This window comes from Rhamphochromis longiceps, linkage group LG5 (genome assembly GCF_057381845.1).
Source record: "Rhamphochromis longiceps isolate RC_006_pf linkage group LG5, R_longiceps_female_GT1.1, whole genome shotgun sequence".
Lineage (NCBI taxonomy): Eukaryota > Metazoa > Chordata > Actinopteri > Cichliformes > Cichlidae > Rhamphochromis > Rhamphochromis longiceps.
Window position 1 is genome coordinate 20279262 of NC_140561.1, and position 27375 is coordinate 20306636.

General features: G+C 39.6%; 1 protein-coding gene across 5 annotated transcripts; it reads right to left on the minus strand.

Moving 5' to 3' along the window:
• Positions 1 to 1466: 1466 nt before the first annotated feature.
• On the minus strand, positions 1467 to 27332 carry arhgef25b (Rho guanine nucleotide exchange factor (GEF) 25b). 5 transcript variants are annotated; one of them, XM_085406479.1, is made up of 17 exons: positions 27034 to 27332; positions 25927 to 26032; positions 14858 to 15180; positions 14649 to 14753; positions 8957 to 9078; positions 8568 to 8634; positions 8326 to 8429; positions 8048 to 8117; positions 7340 to 7429; positions 7153 to 7245; positions 6378 to 6428; positions 6204 to 6281; positions 5923 to 6114; positions 5669 to 5849; positions 5373 to 5578; positions 5135 to 5212; positions 1467 to 3504 (listed from the first exon to the last, which is right to left on the minus strand). In XM_085406479.1, the coding sequence occupies exons 1-17, from the start codon at positions 27088 to 27090 to the stop codon at positions 3403 to 3405; spliced, it is 2025 nt and encodes a 674-aa protein (XP_085262605.1). In that variant the 5' UTR covers positions 27091 to 27332; the 3' UTR covers positions 1467 to 3402. The 5 variants fall into 5 exon arrangements, with proteins under 5 accessions (XP_085262605.1, XP_085262602.1, XP_085262601.1 ...); XM_085406476.1 differs by having other exon boundaries at positions 5135 to 5275; positions 14858 to 15177; positions 27034 to 27331; XM_085406475.1 differs by having other exon boundaries at positions 5135 to 5275; positions 27034 to 27330.
• Positions 27333 to 27375: the final 43 nt, after the last annotated feature.

A 27375-nucleotide genomic window follows, 5' to 3' on the forward strand; every position in this document is an offset into this window, starting at 1 on the left:
AGTACTCGGATAGGCTGTGGCATTTAAACAATTCTGTGTTGGTATTTAGGGACCCAATCTGTGCCAAGAAAATATCCTCTACACCCTCACACCATCAACAGCAGACTAAACTGTTTATACAAGGCAGCATGGATCTGTGCTTTACTGCTTACCACCAGATTTTGATAGCAAAAGTTCAGTTTAACCCTCGGTTTCCTGTTCTTAGTTGACAGGAGTGATCCTCTGTGTGGTATTCTGCTGCCGTAGCCCAGCTGCTTCAAGGTTCTGCTTCTTCACACCTTGGTTGTAACAAGTGGTTATTTAAGTTACCGTTGCCTTCCTATCAGCTCAACGCAGTCTGGTCAGTTTCACCCAGAAAAACTGCATAATGGATGTTCCCTTAAAATTCCGCCAAGCACAAAAATAAAAAACAAAAGCCTTCATATTAATTACAAGGTTTCGTCTTCATTTTCAGTAGCAATATTAAGATGTTAAACAAGCAGACAAACATGTAAAAGATGAGGCAGTGTGAGTCTATGCAATGCAAATGAACAACGAGACCACTAGGATGTTGTGTGTCACATAGTCAGATGACTGAAGGACAAATGGCCTCTGCGTGATGCAGAAATTTCAGGCAGTCTTTTGCTTGGAGTACTGAAATTTTTTATGTTCAGAAGTGTAGAGCAGGTGCCAGCAGCACGAGTTTATGCCTTTTCATGATTTTGCTTACTGTATAAAAATTCTGTTTATATGTATGTGTATAGACCCAGCTGCAATTTTTAATATAAAATATAATAATTAATTAGTTAGACCATATAATTAATCATAATATAAAATATTTGACTTGTAAACTGGTAAATTAAAGAGCTCACATTGTGACTCACTCTTTAATTCATAATGATGAGCATTTCCCTCCACTAGAGGGTGCTAAGCACCATCTGGTTCCCTGCTTTGTAGACCAGAGATCAGATTGTGTGCAGCTTCGATGTTTCGTTTGGATTTTCTTTTTAAATAATCTTATAAAAACAAGACAAAACAACCTGATTATTACACATTTGGGAACATAAATCTTCTGGATAGCGACCAAAGGCATCCATTAAGTTATACACTGCACATTATAATGAGGCTAGGAAGGGGTCCTCTGGCCTGTATTAGGAAAACTAATTCATGGAAAAGACAATAAATGACAGGAAATAGCTGCTGACTTACACTCTGACTGATCGATTGCAGACTGTTGGTTTAAGATGGAAATAATTCATATTTCCCAGCAACTATGCTTTAATGGGTCATTTATATTTAAAATAGACGGGAAACATGGAAGGATAAATGAACTGACCTATCAGCCTTGAGACCTCATAGGCACAAGGGCCAAAGCAAATATCGAGAACAAGTTATTCAATGGGTCCAAATAACAAGAGACACACAACAGTCAGGAGACGCTAAAAGAGACACATGAAGTGAAAAACTAAAAATGATGATAACAAATATCTGAACAACTTCTTTAATTCCACGAGTGTATCAGGACAGCACGAGATTCACCGATATGATCCAACACAAAATTATTTACATTCAAGACGACAATGACGAATGAGCACCTCGGTTTTATCTGTGTTCCCTTTTTCCTCTCTCTGCTTGGTTATGACAAGCTTTGTGTAAGTCCACAAATATGTTTAGTTCAGATAAGACTGACAATGGCAGGGTTAAAACAGGCCACCAGACAGAAAGCACAGCTATTCGCTAATCTCCAGGGACTGCAGGGATACACATAACTCGTGTGGATTGAGATCCTGGACTATAACTGGGATTTACAGTCACTTGGCAATTTCATGGATACAGTTATTTGAGGAGGGATTTAAGATCTCAGTTCTCTGTGGGAATAAAGTGGAATTGGTCTCCTGTGAAAATATTACGCATTATGCAAAGATCCATCAAAGAATTTTCAAAGGAAACAGGAAGAAATGAATACATAAACACCGTGAAGCACAGTCTCTGTGGTGACACAGATATATACACTTCATGTACACACACACACACATATATATATATATATATATATATATATATATATATATATATATATATATATATATATATATATATATATATATATATATATATATATATATCTGGAAACTGGCGGGCACACCCTGAGAGGAAATATATGCCTGCATTTACACCAATCAGCCAAAACATTAAAATAACCTGCTTAGTGAAATGACCTCTTTGGAGAAAGGGTGTCAAACATAAGGCCTGGGGGCCAGAATCTTCCTGACACAGACACCAATCTGGTCTACTGGATAATGTGAAAGAGGGCGTAGTCTCGACTTTTAACTCTATTTTGGTATATTTAACAGCTTTTTCTGCTGATAAGGACTGCCCTCCTGCATTCATGCTACACTAAAGTATTAACAATTAGAAAAAAACAGAATTTTTGTTTGCCCCCATTTTTTTTTACTCTTAAATGTCTACTCTTAAAACATTTCTTGTTTGTTTGTTTTATAATGGGTCCACATTAAAAACAATAATAATAAAATAATTCTAAAAATGTGAATTAACAACAATGTTCTGTTTTATAATTACAGGACAGTCAAGGAAATGAGGTACCAGAACTTTTTCTGTAATTTTACACAATTATTTCTTACAATTTAACCCCAAAGTCATCCTGATAAAATTAGTTCATGTCTTATGGCAACATTTTTTTTAATCAAGCAGAAAAACTGAGACAAAATTTTGAAATTGCACTTTTTTCTTATATTAAGATATCACAGGCATTAAATGTGTAGATAAACCTAACCCACTTGAAATCAAAGTGGGCTATATGTGCCCCCTCAATGTAAAACAAATTTGGCATCCCAGCTTTGGAGGCATGGATGCAGGTTCACTGAGTCTGTGGAAAACTTTGTGTTCTGTGGAATGGACGTGTTGCCTGTGGACGGGGCTTTCTCGTGCCTTCGTGCAGATCCTCAGTCAGAATGGGTAAAGTTTGGAGGCCAAGTCAACAAATCTGACTTTACGTCCAGTTTTTGCAGTGCGTATTGTGCACTGTCCAGCTGGAAGAGGCTGCTTCGCTAATAAGGTGGAAGAAACATCCAGATGAATGGCAGCACCTAAGGCTTCGCAGCAGGTTTTTGCATTGCAAGAGATGATCGGAATTGTTCGGTTCATCTTGTTTTTAATGTTATAGCTGATTGGTAATGTATATGCAGATGCACTCAAATGAATACAGTCACACCAAAGTAACTTCACTAGAATAGTCCCCACATCATAAGCCTAAAGGAAATATGAGACAATATGTGAAAACAGAGACGCGCAGACTCGGACAGCTTGTGTACATGAGTGGAACAAAGTGTCCTGGCAGTCAGACCTAGTCGAGGTACTCCAGCTCCAGAAGGGTAAACTGAGTTCATGTGACACTGCAGCGCATTATTGCTCGCTCTCCTTGAGCTGATCCAAGTTATTTAGTTGATGCGCTGAATAAGTCCCAGCGTCCTTAAATGTGATCGTCTGGAAACTGGCGGGCACACCCTGAGAGGAAATAGGCAATTTTTACACTGGCATTTGAAGCAAAGACACACTGCAGATTTTCAAAGGCTTCCTGTTAATCAGGTGATTGATTCTGGCATCAGTGTAATTTAGTACATTTGCAAAATAAGACTGAAAAGGCAAACTTTAAAAATAACACGGAGATAAAAGAATTGTGCTGTTAAGGCTGTAATATTAGCATTTGCAGAATAAAGTGATTTGTTTTCACCACTTGAGGTAAATTTGAGGTAATTTAAACAAAAATTGTTAAATTATTTAATACAGTATGCACAAAAAAAACTATAAACATACATTTTAAAAATAGAAACTTTAATCAATTAAAGTAATACGAGAAGTAAATAAGGCTATGCTTGCATAATAAAAAGCCAGGAAACCCTGCTCAAGTAGAACTCAAAGCAAGCAAGAACAAATAGGGGTTTTTTAGTCATTAGGTAAATCATATGTGAAAAGGTCAGTTGTTGCACCGATTATGAAGGCCCTGTCACCTCTGCTCTTTTAGCCTGGATCTAGGAGAATAGGGCTGCAAAAGTTATGTGCAGTTACTTCATCAGTAATGAAAAATGAACCGGTACTCAGTGACTTTCTTTACATAAATGTAATTAAGAAGCTGTTACATAAAAATGGCACGGAGTCAGGAATCATGCATGACATGTGTGATAAAGGCTGTGTGAAAAGGTAGATAGGAAACTTTTATTTTATTTTCTTGTGCATTTAAAGCACAATAGAAACACAGCTGATCCAAAACACAAAGAGCAAGCCAAGAGGACAAGAACAACTTTGTGGAATCAGGCCAGATCAGCACGTCTAATAAGTATTGTAATCAAACTGCTTCCTCCTCTTGGTGGAAGTCTGAATGAATGAGATAAAAGAGCAGGTCAACGGGTTTTCCATAAACTGGCTGCAGGTTAGGTCAACCAGGTTTGTAAATCCATGCAGTAACAACAACAGGATATTTTCACAAAGGCATACAGAGAGTCATTTCCCATCACCATCAGTGATCGCCACAACAAACAGCCTCAGTCCACGCACACAGACCAGCTCCACAGAGCTGATCTACATCACTTTATTTTATTTAGAAATGCTGACTGCATTGAATTATATCACATTCTGCAGCCGACTGCAACTAGTGTTGACTAAATGGCTGCCCAGAGCTTGATGGTTGTGCACATTCACCATCCCTTTGATGACAGGGCAATTGTCCAGACGACTGATTGGATCTTTCTGCAAACAGTTGCAGTCTGACTTGGACGGACTGCAATCACTCTTAGAGACATTGTTGAAATTTTGCAAAAAAACCCTGCTAATTTATAAATGCAGACAGACTTGTGACATTTTGCCATCAGTCTGAATGAGTCTTTGACCAATGACCACAGCTCAAAGGGACCCGACTCAATTGGCTGCCTGCAAATGTAATCGTTAAATGTGAATTTCTACCTATACAGATAATTTGGGTTCAAATAGACACTTTAAATGTTCATTGATGACACCAGTGCATAACTATAGACCGTAAACAACTTTTACTGTATTTTCTTTCAGGAAGAATAAATTATCAGCATGGCAGATGCCTCATCTGTTAAATAACTGAGGTCAGTCAGTGTTGTGTATTATTTACCTGCAGGCTGTGATAGCTGCAGGGAGCCAGGCCATTGGATGTGCCACAGTCACGTCTCACCTCTGAGCACAGACTGAGCTGCATGGGGGAGGAAAGTGAGGGATGAGCTGCACAAACTGTTACCACGCAAGGGTTAGACACCTTAAAGAGACAAAGAAGTCAAAGTTAAATCGTGAGAAAAATACAGATGCATGTTTGTGCATAAATATGATGGTGAGCACTGCTGTTTCACACGCACCGTTTGCGAGGCCGGGCTGTGCTGGGATGAATGCATAGAGGGCAAGGAGGTGTTATAAGACAGAAAACAGGGCTGCTGACGCCTGTCCACGGATGCTGAGGTGTGAGGCCACAGGCCAGATGCTGATGTAGATGGAGACTTTGTGTTCCTGCCCAGGCTGTTTGACTTACTTTCCCTCCGTTGGTATTCTATCGGAGATTGAAGAGCTGCAGCAGACAGGAAGATATGTTGCATTATTCAGACAGACCAAACTCTTAAATCAACAGTCGTATAGAAGAAAGACTGAGCTCCGGTACCATTAAGGAAGTTCCTCTGAGTCTCTAATATCTGGACCACATCACTGTGCCAAGCCTGCTGTATATCCGGAGATGATGCCTGCATGATGAAGCGCGTCACACTGCCGTCAGTGCCTCGAGAAGTCAGGACCAGACAGCAGGGATCTTCTTCAGAGTGCTCCTCCACACCAAGGCAGCTTACCTGCAAAACACAACATGCTCATTTTGAACATTAACAAAAGCACTCAACACTCAGCACTCAAATATAATCTCACCTTGATGCTGTTTCTAAAGGTGTACCCCGGCAAAGGGAAACCCTTTTTCTTATCAATTGGCTCACTGAAGATGACCAGCTGCTCAAACAGGAAGACCCGCCTCTCCCTCGCTTTGGACAGGAAGCCACTTTCCTGCTCGCTGACGGAGAAGGTATCCTGCTGGAGCAGCTTCCCCTGAGCCGTGATTTTCCCCTGAGCAGTACATATATCATATACCATTGTCAAAGAACACAAGTCATCCCGGATATGCGTCTTATTTTTTAAAAAACGGCGGATCTTACCTCAAAACCTTGGAGCCTTCCCACATTCATCATATCATTACATCGTTTTGGCACAAAACACATAACCTCCACTGCTCTCTGAGTCAGATGGATAGCAGTGAAAACATAATTTTAGTGTGCGATTGAAATGATAAAGCATTTTATTGGAGTTTCCATTTCATAATGAGCTCGTACCTGCAGCTCCTCCACATCCTTCCCAGCTTTGCTGTAATACTTCAAGAAGTCCTGAAGGTGCCAGTCAATAAGAGATTTATTTTAATTTTCATAAAATAAACTGAAACAACTCGAATAGAAAACTGTAACATAAAGTAAGGAAATAAGGACTTATAATGGTGCAGTATAATAAAAACCTCCTTGTGACTAGGATCAAAATCAGTGGCTGAATTTAAATTTTCATATTTGGCAACCGGTTGCAAAAAACTGGGTGACAGCTGTTTGCAACCAGTTGCCGAACCTTTTGCATTCACTTTGCACAGGTCACCTGGACCTGTGCAAAGTGAACGCACAGGTCACCTGGACCTGTGCAAAGTGAACGCACAGGTCACCTGGATTGAAGGAAACTGTCTCAAAATAATCTTAATCTCCCTCTGCAACCACTCTCAGACAGATTGGAGAAGGTTTTTAAATAGCTGCCCTCTAATTTATAAAAGCAAATGGATTTTCAATAAGTTGCAATCAGCATGAGCCTGAGTACAACTCGTTCGCAAGACATCTTTCTGCAATAGAGAACGTGACTCAACTGGTTACCCGCTAGTTGTATGCAAGGTTGCTGAGAGCCTACTCACAATTTTCAGTTGTGAACGTTTTAATTTAAGTAAATTAAACCTTTTACTATTTAATATTTTGATCATTTTGATGTTTCCTGAATCAAACGAATGACAGATTATTTTAATATTAACATGTAGCAGGTGCCATGCAAGTGAATAGGTCATCTTTTTAAGTAGCAAACCTTCAACAGTAGCTGATACTTCATGATCCTCTGAACAGGTTTGATAAGCAGGTCATTGAGCTGCAGCCTGTGACCCAGCTGTTGTCTGAGATCCTGTCAGAAGACAAAAATGGAAAGAAATGTGAAAAACAAGGGTTTTTTAGGCTGAAAAAGTCATCTCTGCGGACAGAGACCATTGGGCTCTCACCTCAAAGTATGTCTCGATGTATTCAGAGACAATGTGCTCGGACTTGGGTTTGTTCTGACAGTAAACCACATACATGTGAAGACGCCGCTCCTGGAAGTGGAAGAGGGATAATGGAAATTATTACAAATAAGTGTGGAGCAATGAGCAGGGTAAGAATTACACCTTAGTGTCCAAAGCTGAATTAGACATGCTGCAGAAACTTAAAGAAATAAAGATGTTTGGATCGAAAATCAAATCAAAATTATGAGTTTATTCTGTTTATATTCCTGCTGTAGCACAGCGATACGGATGCTCGACTGTAAAGTGCCAATAATCGTTTTCCACACCCTTCCAGTTTCTCCACATTTTGATGTTTTACATCAAAACACAAAATAAAAGTTGCTTTCTTTGTGTTTAATGTTGCCGTTTGCAGTGATGATCATCAAATCTTCTGAAGTTTAGAGTAAAAACAACAAAAAAATTTAATAGAGCTCAGAGAGGTGTAGATTCAGCTCCTTTTTACAAACAGCAGGGTCTCAGTGGAAGCGTCTTCGACACTGATTGCTGCCTGTTATTTACCAGCTGCACCTGCAGTCAGCTGATCTACAAAAAGAAAACACATCTGCACAGCAGCAGGCCGAGGCATTACATCACTGGGGACTGTGATGACTAAATGTTCAGACTGAGAAAAAAAAAGGACACTAGTCTCTCACTGATCTTTAGGCTCACATGTTTGATGAAGAGCCGGGCCAGGCTGTCTGGATCACCCACACATTTCTCCAGCTCTCCCAGGAAATAACTGTGTGACACGAAGCACAGAAGGTCAGGCAAAAGCAGCCAACCAGCCAAACACACACACACGTACTCAGAGGCAGGAAACAAACAGTAGCAGGGGGTATGACACATGCTTAACAGCTATGAAACATGAGAAGTTTAGGGGGAAAACTTGTTAAACATAAGAGATGTTCATATTCAGAGGAACTCAGGGGGGAGACATTCTGACTCACTCCTTATGCCAGTCATAGATCTGGTGGATATTTCCAAACACAATCCTGTCCTTTCCTCTCAAGTCCTCAGGAACGCCCTGATTACCCATGGTGGCCATGTAACCCTGTATAAACACAAACATGTATCTAAGTTGCTTATTTCTATACGGGAAATAAACTCCTTTGCTTTTGGTACAAATTAAGCAATGTCAGGTGTTTCTTATATAAATACAAATAAGTAGATCATTTGAGGTGAGGCATACCTGCACTATAAGTCCAAGATCTTCAACATATAGCCTTTCTGTCTCTATCAGCTCTGTTAGCACGTATCTGAAAGACAAACATTAAAAAACATGATGATGATCTCAGGGCTCTGTGCGAAATATCAATCATAGTTAGTCACAGTTCTCTCAGCATAAAGGCATGAAACAAGGGCAAACACATAGCCTTTATCTATAAAAGGGAAAAATGATAAAAGAGCAAGGGGATCATTCCACAATTTGGGGGAAATAATTGAAATCGGACAATTGCCCGTGGTTTTCAAAGGGGCTTTTGGGACTGCCAGGAGCAGCTGGTCCATGGACCTCAGCAATCCTGAGGGGATAAAGAAGTTAGAGAAGTTACAGTATTTGGTATAATGCTTTAGACTTACATGCTCTTCTCTAAAGCAATGTTTCTCTCTTCTTCACTGTCCACTGTACCAGAACACTGGCTGGTTGAGTCATCGGTTACAGTACAGCTGTCCTCCCGTTGCAGAGTGTTGATGCTTTGACTCTAAAACACAAAAGGAAAACATTACATCTTTTGGCATTTCTGTAACATACAGTATTACATTCAATCAGAGAGGTCAGTTGGTTAAAGAGCTCTGGATGACTGTGAAATAAAGAGTAGAAAAGTAACTCTAGGTACTTTTATTCAAGTAGTATTGTAGATACAGCAGTATTTTAATCTGTATGCTAGTTAAAAATTCTGTTACTTCTTCCCCCACTGCAACACAGTGCTGTGGAGCAATCCATTCACACACACTAAAATCATTAGGCTTCATGCACGGCACATCCAAGGCAAGTTTATTTGTATAGCAGTTAGTAATCGCCGCGGGAAACACATCAGTGGGGCAATTTTGAGTAACCTGAGAATAATAAGCACATTTTCTGTGCTGCTGAGGAGAGTGTTGGGCAGACAGCAAGGTTAATAATGAGCAGTTTGTCAAGTCATATACTGTAACTGAGAGCCTGCTAACTGAAAAATGCACAGAAAGCTGTTAAGTAACAAACATCACTCTTCACCTAAAAGCACTGTAATCTAATGTGAATTTAACTGGAATCCTAATTTTTATCTTTTGCCTCAGTGAACAAGAGCCTATTGCAGAATCAGAACATGTTGTCAAGTAGATCAAATGTACATTTTATATTTGGAGAATGATTCAAATGTGTGGAGCTCAACTGGTTTGCAGGGATGCTCTGTTCTGCAATGACTTGCTGTTGTGCTGTCAGATAACTGGTAATGCTCTGAGATCAGGGAGCAGCTCAGCGGCTTCTCCAGCAAACAGTTTAATTTTCTAATTTATTCAAATTACTGAAAGAAAAAGCAGCAAGTACAAGTAGCACATGTACAAAGCACTACTACTTTAGACAATGTATTACACAACATCCCAACTTTCCATAGTATCCTGGCCCGATTCACCTGACAGTGTCCAGACTTTTTGAGTGCAAACAAATTTATGGAGCTGCTCATACATGCTGGTGATTAGTGGTTGTTACTAGTCTCTGCGCCAGGCTAACTGCCTTTTGGATGTTTGTTATACTGACCATACAAACCATGTATCCAATATATTTTCCAAACTATTAAACTACTCTTTTAAAGGGACAGTAAGACTGTTTATAGTAACCCAGGCAGCAGCAGAGTAAACAGTTAATAACTGAAAATAAATATGAAGCTACAGGTATCTAAGCAATGACATTTTTCTGCAGGGCCATGAGTTAAAAAAAAGGCTAAAAGTGAGAGCAATCATTTATTAAGAAAAATAATGTGCTTTATGAGTTAAAGGATTAATTTAATCATTTAAAAATTCCTCTTATCACCTTTGCAAAGCTTACAAAACTTTACTCTGTCATCTTTGGAGAACTGTCCAACATCCACAGACCTGTTTCTCACCTTGCCTTTGAGGCTCTTCTTCTAATTTTGGCATGCACTCCGACCTCAACCCTAACCCTGTTAAAGGCTGTTTTCTTTACTTAATTACTTCCAGATGCGATCAACGAAAGCCCACAGGATTCAATCTACTCCACTCCCTCTCAAAGATTACTCAGTACAGTGTAGGGTTTCTGAGAAATATTGTCGGTGCTTTTATATATTTATTTGTGTGTGAGCGTGCACATGAAAAATGCAGCAAAATTGAGTCATAATGCACAAAGGTCAGGTGGTGTATATGAATAGGAGTGCTTTTATATGGGCAGGATGTAGATGGAGACATGTGCAGTGTAAGTGTAATTATGCTTTAAGTTATTCATTATCTGCTACAAGCTCTGCATTACATTATCAGAAGATTTAATAACAAGAGACACTCCATGGAAAATCTGTGGGAAAGTGCAGAGGACTTTACTGTTTTTTGTGTTTTTAAAATATATTCTTAACCAACAAATTGCCCAATTAATTGTTTAATTCACAAATCAAACATTTGCCTTAAAATCTGTCTAATAAAATGTTTTTTATGGCCCAGAAGAGGCAGCGGAGTTTCTATTGATTTGATTTTGCATGATAGAGCTTTAAACTGAATCCATCCATGGCAAGTCAGATTGTGTTCACAGACAATGTTTTCTAGAAGTGTTCCTGACCCATGCAGTAATTTCCATGACAGAATCATGCCTATCTTTCATATAGTACACACAATTCTGATTTGTCCCGTGACCCTTTGATGATATTATGGACTGTAGACGATGACATATTTCATCTCTTTACAATAAGTCTTTACAATTTTACATTGAGGAACATTATTCTGAAATTTTTCCACACGTTTTTGCAAATTGGTGACCCACTGCGTCTTTAAGATACTATTTTTATACCCAGCTATGTTACAGGTCTGTTGATGCTTAATCTAGGTAGTTTTTTTTTTTTTTTTGCTTGTTTTTTCTTTTGATTGTCAAATTGCAGTCCGAGAGTCAAAATACTTTAATTAGTAACATACACAGAGGAAAAAAAAATAAACGAAGGGCTCTTGGAGTGTGCATATGAGTGTGTGTTTCTCAAGAATCTTTCATCTGATCTTCTTAACACTTGGCAGGTGTACTCCTGTTGTTCAGTTCTCATATTCTGGCTAAAAGCTGTTTTCTGTTAGGCTTTCTCAACAGTCTGACACACAGCCTGAGAGCAGGAAAGAGAGGCACATGCAGAGTCTCTAACAGAGGAGAACCATTACTTTAAGAACTTACATTTTAATCAGGGAGCTAACATAAGATAAATCTGAATGATACTCTATAGAGCTATGTCTAGCCCCCCACTACAGACTGGTGGCATGTCAAGGGTGTATTCCAGCTTTTAATTGAATTTCAATTCAACTTTTGTATAGTGCCAAATCACAACAACAGTTGCTTCAAGGCATTGCATGTTGTAAGGTAAACACCCTACAGCAGTACAAAGAAATAAGAGAAAACCCCAACAATCATATGACCCCCTATGAGCAAGCACTTTGGCGACAGTGGGAAGGAAAAACTCCCTTTTAACAGGAAGAAACCTCCGGCAGAACCAGGCTGAGAAAGGGGCAGCCATCTGATGCAACTGGTTGGCGTGAGTAAATGATGACAGGACAAAGACATGCTGTGGAAAAGGGCCAGAGATTAATAATAACAAAAAAAAATAGATGAAGAGAGGTGTATAAACATAGTGAGTGAAAAAGGTGACTGAAGAAGACTCAATGCATCATGGGAATCCCCCAGCAGCCTAGACCTATTGCAGCGTAACTAAAGAAGGATTCAGGGTCACCGGATCCAGCCCTAACTATATACTTTATTAAAAAGAAAAATTTTAAGCCTAATCTTAAAAGTAGAGAGTGTGTCTATCTCCTGAATCCAAACTGGAAGCCGGTTCCACAGAAGAGAGGCCCGAAAACTGAAGGCTCTGCCTCCCATTCTGCTTTTAAATTATTTAGGAGCCACAAGTAAACCTGCAGTCTGAAGGAGATATCCTGGTCAGAAATGACTCCAAGATTCCCCACAATGTTGCTGGAGGCCAGGGTAATGCCATCCTGAGTAAGTATCTGAGTAGAAACAGCATTTCTAGGATTTTCAGGGCCGAGTACAATAACCTCAGTTTTATCTGAATTTAGAAGCAGAACATTTGAGGCCATCCAGGTCTTTATGTCTTTAAGACATAGGTGTCAAACTCTGACCCGTGGGCCAAATTTGGCCCGCAGCCTAATTACATTTGGCCCGCGAAGCCATACCAAATTACTATTAGAGCTGGCCTACTGGTATTATACAGCTAATATATATATTGTTTAGTATTAAGCTTTGCTTGTTCCATATTCAGTTTTACAGCAAAACGTGTTTGAGTCCATAAGAAAAGATTCATTCTTATATCTGGAGGATTAAATATATTTCAATAAATATTAACGTTAGCCCGCGACTTTGTTTCAGTTTTGAATTTTGGCCCACTGTGTATTTGAGTTTGACACCCCTGCTTTAAGACATTTCTGCAGTTTAACTAATTGGTGTGTGTCATCTGCGTAGCAGTGAAAATGTATGCTATGCCTTCTGATGATACTGCCTAAGGGAAGCATGTATAATGTAAACAGAACTGGTCCTAGCACTGAACCCTGTGGAACTCCGTAATTAACATCAGTGTATGAAGAGGACTCTCCATTTACATGAACAAATTGGAATCTGTTATATAGATATGATACAAACAACTGCAGTGCAGTAACCGTAATACCTACAGCATCTTCTGAGAGCTAACGGGGCTAAGCTACCTGCAAAAAAAACTGCAAAGAGGCTACATTTATTACAAGTATCATTATTACTAAAGGACACCGAGGAGTAACTAAACATCTGACACACAGAAGGAAGGTGCAAGAGGGCCATGCAGCTACCAAGTTGGCTACAAGCTAAGTTAGCGAATCCCTTAAGAAATAGTGAGTGAATACTGTGAATATAATTAGCAGCAACAGAGAGTGTGCTGTAGACTGTAAATGAGTAATTCAAACTTGTTGTGACAATTAAACAAGACTATTTTTTAAATTGCATTGTCACATTATTTTAGTAAGGACTCGTTAACAACAAAAATGTAAAAATGTATATATATTTTACACCAGATACCTTTCCTGTTGCAATCCCCAAGGAAAATAAGAGTTTATGTCTACTTCCGGGGTCTTTTGCTTGTTCTGCAAATACATAAACCACTACAATATAGAGCCACCATGTTAAAGAAATGAGCTCATTGTTTTTTATGTATGAAAGATTCAAAAACATTGACTGATACTTCCGATTTTTAAATCACCAAATATGGGTTGGAATACAAAGCTCTTCATGCACACATGTATGTTTGTGTGTGAATTCAATTATACCTCTAACGTAGTCATCATTTAATGTGTTATGTTGTGGATCAATGTTCAGTCCTTAACTGCCCACAAGTGACACAGATCATTTAGATGACGATGATGGGCTGATAACTCGTGGAATAATAAATGAATTAGTATTGTCATGTTTTGGCATTCCTGCTGTGCTTACTGTGTGAGTTATTTCCTGTTTTATTTTGTTATCCTTGGTTACGACCTCTCAGTTGTACTTCCAACCTTTGTTCTGTTTTTTTCTGGACAACCTGCATTCAATTAGTCAGTCAGTCCCCTGAGAATATATGCCATCAGCTGTCCACGTTTCACTTACCAGACTGACTTGTCTGGATAATAGTCAAGCTTTTGTGCGCATGTTTGTTCCTAGATTTCTCAGTGTATCACTTTTGGGATTTTTTTCCTTTTTTCTGCCCATTTCAGGATTTGTTTTCTTGGATTTTGAGTTTTCCCTGTGTCTTGTGTGTCCTATGTTTGGGTCTTGCTTCTTCTGAGAACCATCATAACTACCCTTTCAAGTATTTATTGCACAAATACACAACAAAATTGTTAGTTGTTTTTTTCTTCATGTGCATCAATGTACCAGGTTGTATTCACAGCATGCAAAAGAAACATTTACTGCCTGTGTCTGATATGGATGAATTTTAAAAGTGTGCTTCTAGCAGAGTTACTTTTATGACTTCTATGAGACCCATTTATGGTGTTTAACTGCTGAGAAAGAAAGAGGCTTTGAATCAGTTGCATTTATAGGTGTGTAAAGACAGGTTAGGCGTAACATCATTACTAGACTCTGTGCGTTTCTGCCTTGCAGGAGGTCCGATAAGTAGCTCGGAGAAGCTGGATGTAAAGGAGAATGAACTGCTGGATTCAACAGGCCATCTTTCCACTCCTGGCAACAAAAATAAACTGTAATTAGGAATAAATATATCATTATACTAATATAGCATATCTCAGTACCGTAAATGAGTTTATATGTCTGTCTTAAATACTAACTGTGTCTCCAGAGGTGAGGATGGTGTAGTTATTGTGCACTTCCATAGGCCTTTGCTGAGTTTCAGTGTGGGAAAGGATCAACATTGGTTGCCTCCCATCTGACCCAAACATCTGCTTCTCGCCTTTCCCCGCTCCACTTCTGGCATCAGAGCTCAGCTTGCGGACGGGATTGGTAAGCCATTTCTTCAGAGTGGTGACAGGGTGCCGTGAGCCTCCAGACGAGGAGTGCGAGCAGGGACTGGAGCCGCCTGAGGCCTGGTGAGGCACAGAGCCCACTGAGGGAGTGATACTGCCATCACTGCCTGCCACAGAGTACGACTCTGCTGCAAAAGGAGCAAGAAAGAAGGGGGGGAAGAGAACATGAATAAAGTCCAGGAGCTAATTGCAGGGTATATCCTCATAGGTCAAATGTTGCAGACAGAATTCTGCACAAAAATGTTCAATTTCCTGTCTTTATCCCACACTGTAACTTCAGTAGCTGCAGCTACTGTACCTACGGGCACTAAATGGTTTTAAATACCAGAGCTGGTCTGTTCTCACAAGGAAAGGCTAAATAAATTCAACTGGAAATGTTATAGTAAAAGTTGATTTGCGTGCATTTGTTGTGCAAATTCACAGGAAAATGTAGTTAAAGCAATACTTTTGTAAAATAATAATCATTTTTTTAAAAGATCTCTCCTATTTTAACATTCTTTTACTCAACACTATATAATTTGATTTATTTTGTTATGCATTAAAGGAAATACAAACCCAGCACCAGAAAACAGTTGGAGCACTGTGTAAAATGTCAAATAAAAGTAAGCTGCCAAACCATGGATACTATCAGAAGCTTTTCATGGTCTTGCTCTCTTCTGTTTCATGTTTTCCAAGCAGAATTTCAAATTTTGATTTGTCTGACCACAGAACAGTTTCCACCTTGTAGCCTCAGGCAATTTTAAGCGAACTTCGGCCCAGAAAAGCCAGCAATGTTCCTGGATCATATTCACATGTGACTTCTTCTTTGCATCACAGAGCTTTAATCTGCATTTGTGGATGGCACGGTGATTTGTGGAAGTGTTCCTGAGCCCATGCAGTGATTTCCATGACAGAATCATGCCCGTTTTTAAAGCAGTGCTGCCCAAGAACAAAATACACAACATCCAATACTGATTTTCTGCCTTGTCTCTTGCACACAAAGATTTCTCCAAACCCTCTGAATCTTTTAATGATATTACGTACTGTTTACAGTTTACATTGAGGAGCATTATTTTGAAATTGTTCATCCATTTGTAGATTGCAGTTTTTTGCTGATTGGTGAATCTCTGCCCATCTTTACTTCCGAGGAACTCTGCCTCTCTAAGATGCTCTTGTTACACCCAGTCCCAAAACTGATCTGTTGCCAGTTGTTGTGAGCTGTTTGAGGGCCACTAACTTTTCCAGCCTTTTGTTGCTCCTGTCCCAACTTCTTTAAGATGCGCTGCTTCCATCAAATTCGAAAAAATGTTTTATTGTGAATAAAATATCCACTTATGAGATTTACAAATGATTGCATTTTTTTTTCTCAAATTTGGGGAATTGGGGATGTAGTAGTGTAGTAGTATTCACATCATTTAGTTAAAAAAGTAGGTATAAAAAGTTAAAGTTGGCATTATGAAGCAAATGAACTTGTTTATATATCGTGTTATATTATTTATTGTTAGTTAAATATTTTCATGGAAAACTAATGTTTTAGCTTGTCATTGTAGAGCATTTTCTTTAAAAAAAAATAATAAAAAAATAAAGTGGCAACTATGTCAGAACTCTTCTGGTAAATATAGCTAGTGACCCCCGGATATATATCATGTTCATAGGATCAAACCTTTCTGATAACACAAATTAAAGCATTTTAAAATAGTCACAACTGAGATCATCATGTTTGCACTGAATGTTCTCAGTCAGCAGCTCAGCCTGGACCAGTACCAGAGATGACACCGTTTAACACCACAGCTGGATCTTGTTTCCAGCTTTAAGTCTCTCCACTGTGGAAACTGGTATCAAATCGTGAACCACACGGTTTTAATCAAGAGCTGCAACCTTAAAATTTCACTCTGTTTTGCTGATCATAGCAAAATGAAATCTTTCAGGAGCCCCATTTTGTCATTTTGGATTCTTCCCAGAAGCCACTCTTCCCTGTCAGCACATTTATGTAAGCTGTAATCATAATAACAAGCTTTCTAGAAGCCAGTGGAAAACTGGGTCAGCCATTTGCCAAAACTGCCTGATGCAGCCATTAAACAAGACACCATACTGACAATAAAATACTAAATCATGTGGGATTTTTTTTTCCTGTTCCATTTTAACTCCTTTTATTTTAAAAAAGACTGGAAAAAAACTGTTCCCTGTGTACAAAAACAGACAAATATTAAATGCACTATTCATGATATTTGCACGATTAGTGATACCAACTGATGCTTTCAGCTGGCATGAAGATATCCTACAAAACAAAACAATACATTTAATGGAGGCTGCATTCAAGTAAGATTATATACTAAAACAATTGTCTGCTGCTTTATTCGTGCAGTGAATAACACAAGCCGATTTCTGTAATGGGATGATTTAGACAGAGGGGAGGTGTTTGTGTCTGTTTAGAGTTTGGGATTGTTGACACGTTCAGAGATGAACTTGTCAACAGCTTGCTTATATTCTAAATGAACATGCTGACCAAAAATAATGGAAGAGTCTGGAAATGTAAAAGAAATAATGGTGAATCCAAAACAAGATGAATTTAGAGGATGAAGAACACAGAAAATAGATGCATGAGAAGGTGAGAACAAGAAGTAAAACAGCTAGAAGACATTATCCAGTACTAACAATTCGGTTTATAACGTTCTTCTCTTTATGTTAAAAACAAACAAACAAACTGTGGAACAGCGGTAAGCAAGCAAGTTCAGGGTTCAAATCTGACTGACGCTTGTATATTTTCACTGTGCCTTCATGGGTTGGATGCTTTTCTGTGTCCCTTTCTCATCAGTACTGTCGCAGATGTCGACCCTGTCCGGGTGTACCATGCATGTTGCCCACTGTCAGCTGGAAACTACTAAGATGACAAGTTAGGATAACGAATGCATATATTAGTTCTCTGGACCACAGCAGAGTCACATCACTGGTGAGTGCTACAGCCAAAATCACGCACAGTATAAAATGATGTTTTTTTCAGTTAATTTTTTTTATTTTCAAAGCAGATGTTTCAATCAGTTAAGTGACTGCAGCATCTTTATCAGCATCTCAACAACTATGTGATCCAAATAAGTACAGAACAAATTCAAACGAGTCACTACAAACAACCCCGAGCAGAGACTGCCATCTGGTCTCCTTTTTTTTTTTAAATAAAAAAAAAAAACAACTATCAAGGTCATTCATGAATGCTGTCAACCACCCCAACATCTGTTAAAATGAGGTATGTACAAATCACTGCTCGTTTTTCTGCAAATACACTAACATTTACCCTGAAATGACTCTTAGTATTCATAGTGGCTTCTCTGACACCCAGATCAGCGCTGAGCTGAGCAACTCAGCCGGTCATGTTTGTTTAAAATTGTTATGTAAGGTGTCATTTTCCAACAGAGCAACAGCTGGACCACCATCAGGACTTAAGGGAGTGTTTGAAGTGCATGCAAGGATGCATGCTGCTAATGCATCCACGCATTCAGACATTACAGACATAAGATTTTTATTTTAAATACATAGTTTTATATTCAGTTTAAAACCTGTTGATTTAAACTGTAACATTAGCAACTATTTTCAGGTGGTTTCACAACATAAATGCTCAACAACATACAGATCCATGGATAGATGAGAGTTTGGAAGAGGATAATTTTCTCTGCATCCATGCCCAGATGGAAGGAGATGACAGTAAATGAGACCAAAACATTAAGGAGGGGTCACTCACTCCAACAGTAATCCTTTCTGGTGCATTTTACTACAGTATGGAGTTTGATATGTGAGGGCAGAAACTGACTCACTGAACTGGAGTAGACCATCTGGGTAGTTGTGGATTATTTCTAAAGCTTCTAGTGAGTCAGCAAATCTTACCCCAGTTGGAATCACATCGAGAGTCATTCATAGTCAGTTATCAAGGAAAAGGAGGCCAATTGACCTTTTTTGAGCATTTAACTTGCTACTTTGATGTTTTTCCACTTTAAAGAAGTGTAGGTCCTCCCATTCTCTAGTTTTATAGTTAGTCTCCTGACCAGTGTCAGCACTGACCACATTTCCTTGATGTGTGCACAGAAAGAATAACTGAATAACTTTTGCAACTGAGTGTTCAAATAACTCACTTAAATATTTTGAATTAGTACCATGTCTGGCTCACAGTGAGTGACAGCAATCGGTACATATTATCTAATTCTAATTTTCTAATGCTTTAAAAATTATGTTAAACATTTTGCAACATAACTGAACGCTTAATTACAGTTAAAGTTACAGTTAACATCATAAAGTATTATCCATCCAGGAAATTAAATTGATTGTATAATTTGATAGAAAATCTCTCCTAATAATCAGATGCCAACATGCGCTTTCATTTATTTAATTTATTTATTCCAGTAAAATAGATTTAAACAGGATCTGATCAAGACCTACCTGTGCACAAAATACACACCTGTTTAGACATGAGCCGCAACTTAAAGCCCTGTTTATTTAATTCATAAAGACCTCATAGTACCATATTATACAAACTGATCACTTTGCTCTCAGACTGCTGGTTTACTTGTGGTTCCTAGAGTTTCTAAAAGTTGATGGGAGCCGGAGCCTTCAGCGATCAGGGCCCTCTCCTGTGGAACAAGCTCCCAGTTTGGATTCAGGAAACAGACATCCAGGAAACAGGATCAGGTGACCATAGGCCATCCTTTAGTTATCCTGCTCTTATAGGCTCAGACTGCTGCAGGTCCTCTTAGCACTTCTTCTCCACTCACCATTTTCCCTCCCTATGTGTTAATACACCACAGCAGCGAGTCACTACATGCATTTTTCCCCCACAAGGTTTGTTTTGTCCCGTCTCCCTCTGCTCTCTCTCTCTCTGCTGTTTTCTTTCCTGTCACCCCTCCAACCAACCACAGCAAACAGCTGCCCCTCCCTGAGTCTGCCAGAAGTCTCTTAAAAGGGAGATGTTCCTTCCCACTGTCACTTGCTCATAAAGGGTGGTCTGACTGTTGGTAACACTGTAGGGTCTTTGCCTTACAGTAAAAAGCACCTCATGGATTGCTACAAAATAAACTTGAATTGAACTGAATTTTGAATTACATTAATTTTACATGAGTGTAAATTAATTCTGCATGGGAAGTTCACTACAATATCAAACCATGAAAGATCCACAGTGGAACAAAACAGTGTGTCAGCAGCACGTACACAACTTCCTGCATAAAGTCTTACAGCAAGATATTAACTTATTGTACACATGAAGTGCAATAAGTGATGATTTAAGACACAGACTGTGGGTTCCCCTCAGTGCTTGGATTACCTAAGAATAAAAAATAACTTTGAACTAACCCGCTTTTACTCATACTGGTTACTTACACACACTGTTCCTGCTAACGTCTATTGCTAAATACACAAGCTACACAGCGTACGCCATCTTGCCTCATTGTAGGTAAGGTTAAGGACAGAGTTTAGAGTGAAAAGATAAAAAGTAAGCATCACATTGACCATTGAGCACATACCAGAAGCACACATTATTGTTTGCATCGTGTAGCTAATGGTTCCCAACAAACACTGATGTAGAAATATATCACAACCGTGTTTCCTGTTCCATGATTTTAGGGCATTGTTTGTGTAAAATATGCACTATAAATAAAACTGCTTTGTCTTAGAGAAGACTGAAACCTTCCCTTGCTGCAGGTACTGTTTAACTTTATGCTGTGATGTAAATCTGGTTAAAATCAGACATTTAGTTCAGGAAACATACCATTACCCAAAAAAGTGTAAGATGGCTAAGTGAGTGTGTAAACTCCTGTATATGGAGGTGATCTGTGAAACTAGACACTTTCATGCTTGTTACTCATCGGGTTTACTTCTACACATGCTGGCAAGGATGATGTCACACACACTGGCTAATTGGCTATTAATCAAGGCAGTTTCTGCGCCACAGTGAAAGAATGTCTGGTGACACACCGAAAACTGTAGATTTCCAAGCAAGTTACCCAAAAATACTTTAACTGGAAGTGTTTCTCTGTCTTTATAAATAGCACTTGGACATTGTGCCAAATGAAATGAGCAATCAGTGAGTAGGATCACAGAGTGAAGGAGAAGAAGGAGGTCTTGTAAAATAAAGGAGAAATCTCCATACCAAACAAGATAAACACTATAAAATGAGAAGGAAAAAAATGCTGAATAAATAAAAGGCATGAGCAAAAAGATGTTAAAAAGCAGTTAGTGTTTTAGTGTCATCTATGACTAATCCACAAATAGAAAACAGATATTTTTAGAAATGTCTAGAGGGGGGTGGCGGGGGAGGGGGGGGGGGGAATCACATCACTAAGAAGATGAGTATCCCAAAGGAAATCAGGAGGTGAGAAAGTGAGGCAACGCAACGCTGCTTTCATTTTCACATTTTACATGCCTGTTTGCAGGGTCTGCCACAGTGCGGAGAGCTGCCCTGTAATCACTTCCTGAAACAACTGGAACAACAGAGGATTTAAGGGTTGCAGTTGTGGGACATGGCTCTGTGTCTATGCATGTGCCTTTGTGTGTGCATGTCTTAATATGTGTGTATTTACAGCCGCATTAGCTATGAGGCAGTGTCACAGTATTAGGGGAATGATTTTTTCTACATAGAACAGCACTCAAAAATGCATCCAACGTGAGAAACAACCAGATGAGAATTTTTTTTCTTTTCTAGCCATGGCTATGGGCATATCCACCTAATCTCAGTAAACTAATCCTTAATCAAACAAATAAGGAAATCCAGTGAAATGCAGTTTGTTTGTCAAAGGCTTTTTGTGGAAGTGATTCATTATTTGAGCCAACGAGAAAACAAGGGAATTTCTACAGCAACCCACACAACACAGGTATGTCATAATGAAATAAGGACTTAGTCAGAACCCCTTGGCATCAAATTTTAATGCATCGAGTACCCTTACGTGTTATTGTTCAGTGTGCAAGGTTAATGTTGCAAATGTTCCAATGATGCAAAGGGCCATATTTTAACACAAACCACAATGCTTTCTTAAATCTAACCAAGTCCCCTTCATCCCTAAATCAAGCCATGGACTAGTAAATGACATAGTGGGGGTATTCTGAGAACATGGCCCTGATCCAGGAGCTCACACCTCACACCACAGCAAGGCTGGGCCCAGCAGACGTCATTTACTAACAGTGCACTCGGACAATATTTAAGACAAAATGTAAACAGCTGTTATTAGTAGCAGTAGTAATCGTAGTAGTTATAGTGGTAGTAGTTTTAAAGACTTCCTAAATATACTAGGACAGCCAGACCTTGATCATTTTTTCATGCGCATGGTCACAGTATGAAAAACTGGATAAGATATGCCCTGACATCCTCAAGCATCTCGATGTATCTGCTGCAATACTGCATGGAGTTCTGAAATAGTGCCAATGGTTAGCAGACCGAAGAGGTGGTCCCCCTTTTTAAGCGAGGGTGCTGCAGAGTATGTTCCAGCTTCAGGGGATCACAGTCCTCAGCCTAGGAAGGTTTTTACCATGTTACTGGATAGAGGAGTCTGTTAACTGAACCTTTGAGTCAGAAGGTTTAAAGTTTAAACTTATTGATTTGGAAAAGGCATATCTCTGTGCTATTTGGTCCATGAATAACTGTTGTGAGAGCTTGGTCCAGATTCCAAGGATTAAGACTAGCTCCCAGTTGTGTAGGACTTTAAATGCTTTCCCTTTGTCAGAGATTCTGTTCATAATTTGTATGGACATGACATTTTAGGGGCAAAGGGTTTACCCTATGGTCATGTTAGCTTCACTGACCAATGACCTCCAGCTCACACTGGGGTGTATGTACTGTATGTGTGAAGAGGCTGGGATGGGAATTAGGACTTCCCAGACAGAGGGCATGGTTCTCAGTGAGAATGAGTTGCTACCCCCAGTGGAGGAGTTAGAGTATCTTGTGGTCACAAGTGAGGGAATCGTTGTGGTGAAGAGACAGCTGAGTGTGAAGTGAAAGCTGCTTATTAACTGATTGATCTACAGTCCTGCCCTGACCTTTGGATAACAAACTGTTGGTAGTCACCAAAAGAATAAGACCGTGGATACAAGCAGCAGAAATGAGTATCCTTCGAAGGGCATCTGGGCTCTTCCAAGGTCAGGAGATAGCTTAGGAACTCAATCATTCCGGAGGAGCTCAGCTCAATCAAAATGAACCAGTTAAGGTGGTTTGGGCATCTGGCTAGGGTGCCTCCTAGGGAGATGTTTCAGGTTCCACCCCAGGGTGGACCAAGGACACGCTAACGAGATTATGTCTCTCAACTGATTTTGGAATGTCTCAGTATCCCAAAAGCAGGTAACATTCAGATAATTTTTTTGAAAAACATCCTTCTTGGCAGTTTACCTCCATCCATAGGATTATGATGATCTTCTAACAGGTGAAGTCGAGGGAAGAGATTTTTGGTTGAAAAGTTTGCATAACTTTTCACCTGAAACTTTCCTGTTTCCTGTTTTCCCGTACAATGAAATGGAAAATATTAATAATTACCCGAAACCGAACAGATGAAAGATACATGCAAATAATTAAAAGATTAAAAATCAAAAGTAAATGAGGAAGGATCGATGGTCTTTATTATATTGTATAACTGAATAAAAGCTCTTACTTTGCAGTGAAACTACAGAGTCTGAATGCATCTCCTCATATTACAAAATATGAACACTCTGCAACATCTTGCAGACACCGCAACAACAGATGAATAAACCTGCAGTAAAACTTCTACGTACCTCTGGCTTTGACAAAGCAGCAGCCACATTTGCTGAGTAGTTTTCTAAACAGGTGCTGACACCCACACCCTCGGTGATGGTGACTCCCTCTCATGGTGATGCACTTCTGCCGGTCCATTCAACACCATCAGAAATAGGCATAGTGCTGAGCACACACACACACACAGAAGCACATGCACACATGCACACACACTATTTCTGTGGTAATCCCCGCAGGAGAGAGGAAAAGTGTACACAGAGCTTCACAGCCATATTCCAAATTCGAGCAACAACACCTGATGGGGAAAAAAACTCCACCACTATCCCATGATTTGATGGCAAATCGCAGGAAAACCAGAGAGGCTGTTGAGGGCTTCGGCTTATGAGCCTCTCTGCGCTGGGAGATAGTGGGCAAAGATTATGAGAGGGACCAAAAGTAAGTGAGGGAGCGACAGAGGGGCAGGGAAGGGGAGGGGCCCTGATGAGGGAGGGATGGTAGCGAGCATGCTGTGCTGCTGCACCAGCATCTGTTTTCCAGTCCCTCCTCTCAGCCTCTCCCCTCCCCTCCTGATCCACTCTCGCTTCACACCTCCTTCATCAGCTTCTATTATCAGTGTTTGCTCTCTGCTTACCATTAGCAGGCATGAATAACAACGAGCATGAACTTTTCCACTGAACAGGCAAACAGTCATTTTCATTAGGCAATGCCTGCCTGTTGACTGGTCCACGTTTGGTCTGGGCTGGGTTAGCAAGAAAGAAAGTACACTATAAATCATGTTTTTCAAAGGAAGAAGTGCTTATTTGAATAATTTTGATGTTGACAACTATTTGCTACAAATTTGTTACCAATTAATCTCAGGTGTTCCCCACTTCCAGATTACAAAAACTATTCTACTTCTACTATTCAACACCACTTGACTCCAAAGGTTGCAGACCGTGGACTCTTAGTTAAAACAAATCACTCAGCTAAAGTAATAAAAGCTGAGAACACATTGTGTGCCATCACAACCTACTAAGAGACAACAAGCTGCAGATTTGGAAACACATCAACGACCCACATTTGTGTATTTCAGGAGTAGAGGGGAAAAAGTGAGAAAGTGTGAAAAGAAATACCACAAGCAGTCATAATTTCGTTTAAAGTCTATAAAAAAAAAAGCACCCACAGTTACTCAAATGGGCCCGCACTCTCAGCTTAATCTACGATTTATGTTTTCAAAACTTTTAACTAAACCATTCTCTCAAATCAGTATGACAGCCTACTCTTCCCCGCTCGCCACCCGTCGATACCAAAGCACTGCCGTGGAAAAGCCAACATATGAAAATATCCTGCACACAGCCCACCGAGGTAGCTAGATGGAGGCGGACCGATTCAATCTCAAAGCCAAGATTAAGTATTCTTGACGAGATGATCTTACGAGCACAGCTGTCCGTGCTCGCAGCGGTGACTCAAGAAGATTTACGGGTAAACTCGCATGATCCCAAATGTGGACAAAGTCAATGAAGAAGGGGGAGAAAAAAGGAATAGAAGAATTTGACACAGCTTCATTTTTTACTATATGCAAACTGCACAGTTTCACACACACATGCAAACCAACATTCACACATGACCAGTGCAAATGATGACATCTCAGTCCACAGAGGGGGAAATTACGGCTGCAAAAATGTCAAAATGCTCTCGTTCTGCCGGCCGTCGAGTTAAGCTTTTAAAAACTCTGCTGAGACGATGATCCCTCTGAGCTGAACTGCACTAATCCCGCCACAATTTAGGATTACAGTCCGTGCGTGCATGTGTATGTCAGCTTGCGCATGCCTAATCAGTCAATATCTAATCACCAGAATAACATAATGTGGGGTTGCATTCGGTGTTTATTTTGGTGTGTCAATTCTAACTCTTGTGCATGCGTTGCTTTTCTGTCAAACAGCTCCCCACTATGGGTGATGTAAGAGTTGCACCCAGCAGCAAACAGTGTGTGCAAATCACTCACTACTCACTTTATAGCAAGTATTGACTATATAGACATTTTATAGCACTTTCACTACACTACCTGAATTCAAAGTATCCCACAATTCCTCGTTAAATGCCGTGTACAACCAGTGGTCACTCCCCAACCACTGTATAGTATCATGGATCAAAAATGGCAGACAGATGAGAGGAAAGAAAGGAGCACATGACACTGCGGTACCTTTGCAACCTGCGGTCACAGGTGACTTCCTGGCCCACTTCTCCCGAGTCCATATGTCCCGGCTATGACCATGCAACAACATTTTCTCCCTGCTGGTGTCTGAAATCTTATACATGGAAAAGACAAGCGAGTGATCAGTGAAGGGAATTGGATTTGTATTTTGATACATATATATGTGATAGATTAGGGGGGTAGGTAGATCCTACCAGACAGAGCTAATTATACCAGGCTAACACTCTGTTTCACCTCTCCTCCACCCCCTGTCTCTCTTATTTTTGCTTCAGCTTAAGTGGGTTCTTATCTTATCTGTGGAATTTCTCTTAGAGAACAAAAACGATCAGGAGAGTGGATGGTATCACAGCCTGGGGTCAATGATGTTCACTCAAGTTAAGCCAGGGTAATTGAATCTTAATAGTCAGCTTCTAGCCTACAAAACAAAAATGCAGAATGCAGCTAGATTTGCTGATCACCACCCCAACAAGTCTTACTGCATGACATGTGAGAAAGATCACATGCAGCTTATTTCATTTGAATAGATTTTTTTAAGGAAACCACACTGCTCTGCATGTTGTTGTCTTTGCATTTATGACAAATTCGAACGTGTGGCCATAAAAACAGCAAGAAGCGCGTGTCTGCATGCTGGCTAAATGACTAAGGCTCAGGATTTGGTTTTCCATAACAGATGACGAATTAAATTAAACTGAAATGAGCCCTATTTTAGGGCAAAATAGTAATAATAATTTTCATAATAATGTTAATTTGTTTGCACTCATATTAGCAAGAATGGAATCACTTTTAATGGATTTTGGAAGAAATTACATTTATGTGATTCTTTGCATTAGAAATCTAAAGACTACATGGCAAAGAGAACAAGATTTGAAAACAAAAAATATATAATTTGAATCAAATAATAGTTGCACAGTTTTTGAAAAATTACTTATTTTCCTGTATTGAGATGTCTTCTTGTGTTATGTAATTCAACATCCATTATACTGGATAATATTTGACATAAATTAATACCTAATTAAACATTTGTTCAAAAATATGCTGATATATACATAAGATTTTATATGAGACCATTTCCTTTTATGTCACACGGGTACTCACTTTATCAAGCTTGTATTCCAGAAGTTCTTCATTCCTCCCTTTTTCCAAAGTCTTCATTTTTCTTCCTCTTGAGCTTCTTCTATCATTGCATCATCTTTCTTCACTTGGTGCTGTACTCTTTCCCCTCATTAAATCATCCGTGCGCCAAGTTTTGGACTTTAATCAAAGGTAGAAAACAAGTTAAGCTTAGGCTTCAGAGAAACATCCAACTCATCCTGCCTGACAAAAAGACAAAAGCAGACAGCTTAAACTTTGCAGCGGGTCTCCTGCGGGAAGATGAGGACAGCTGGTCAATTTCAGTGGGATTTCTCCTTAGGCCGCTCTGGATTAGAGAGGGTCAAG

Coding starts and splice junctions, on each gene's coding strand:
- arhgef25b (XM_085406475.1), bottom strand. CDS start 27,090: ATGAAGACTTTGGAAAAAGGGAGGAATGAAGAACTTCTGGAATACAAG. Junction 15,181..25,926: donor TGTGACCGCAGGTTGCAAAG/GTACCGCAGTGT, acceptor CTCCTTTTGCAG/CAGAGTCGTACTCTGTGGCA. Junction 9,079..14,648: donor GCAGAAACGCACAGAGTCTA/GTAATGATGTTA, acceptor TTTGTGTTTTAG/AGTCAAAGCATCAACACTCT.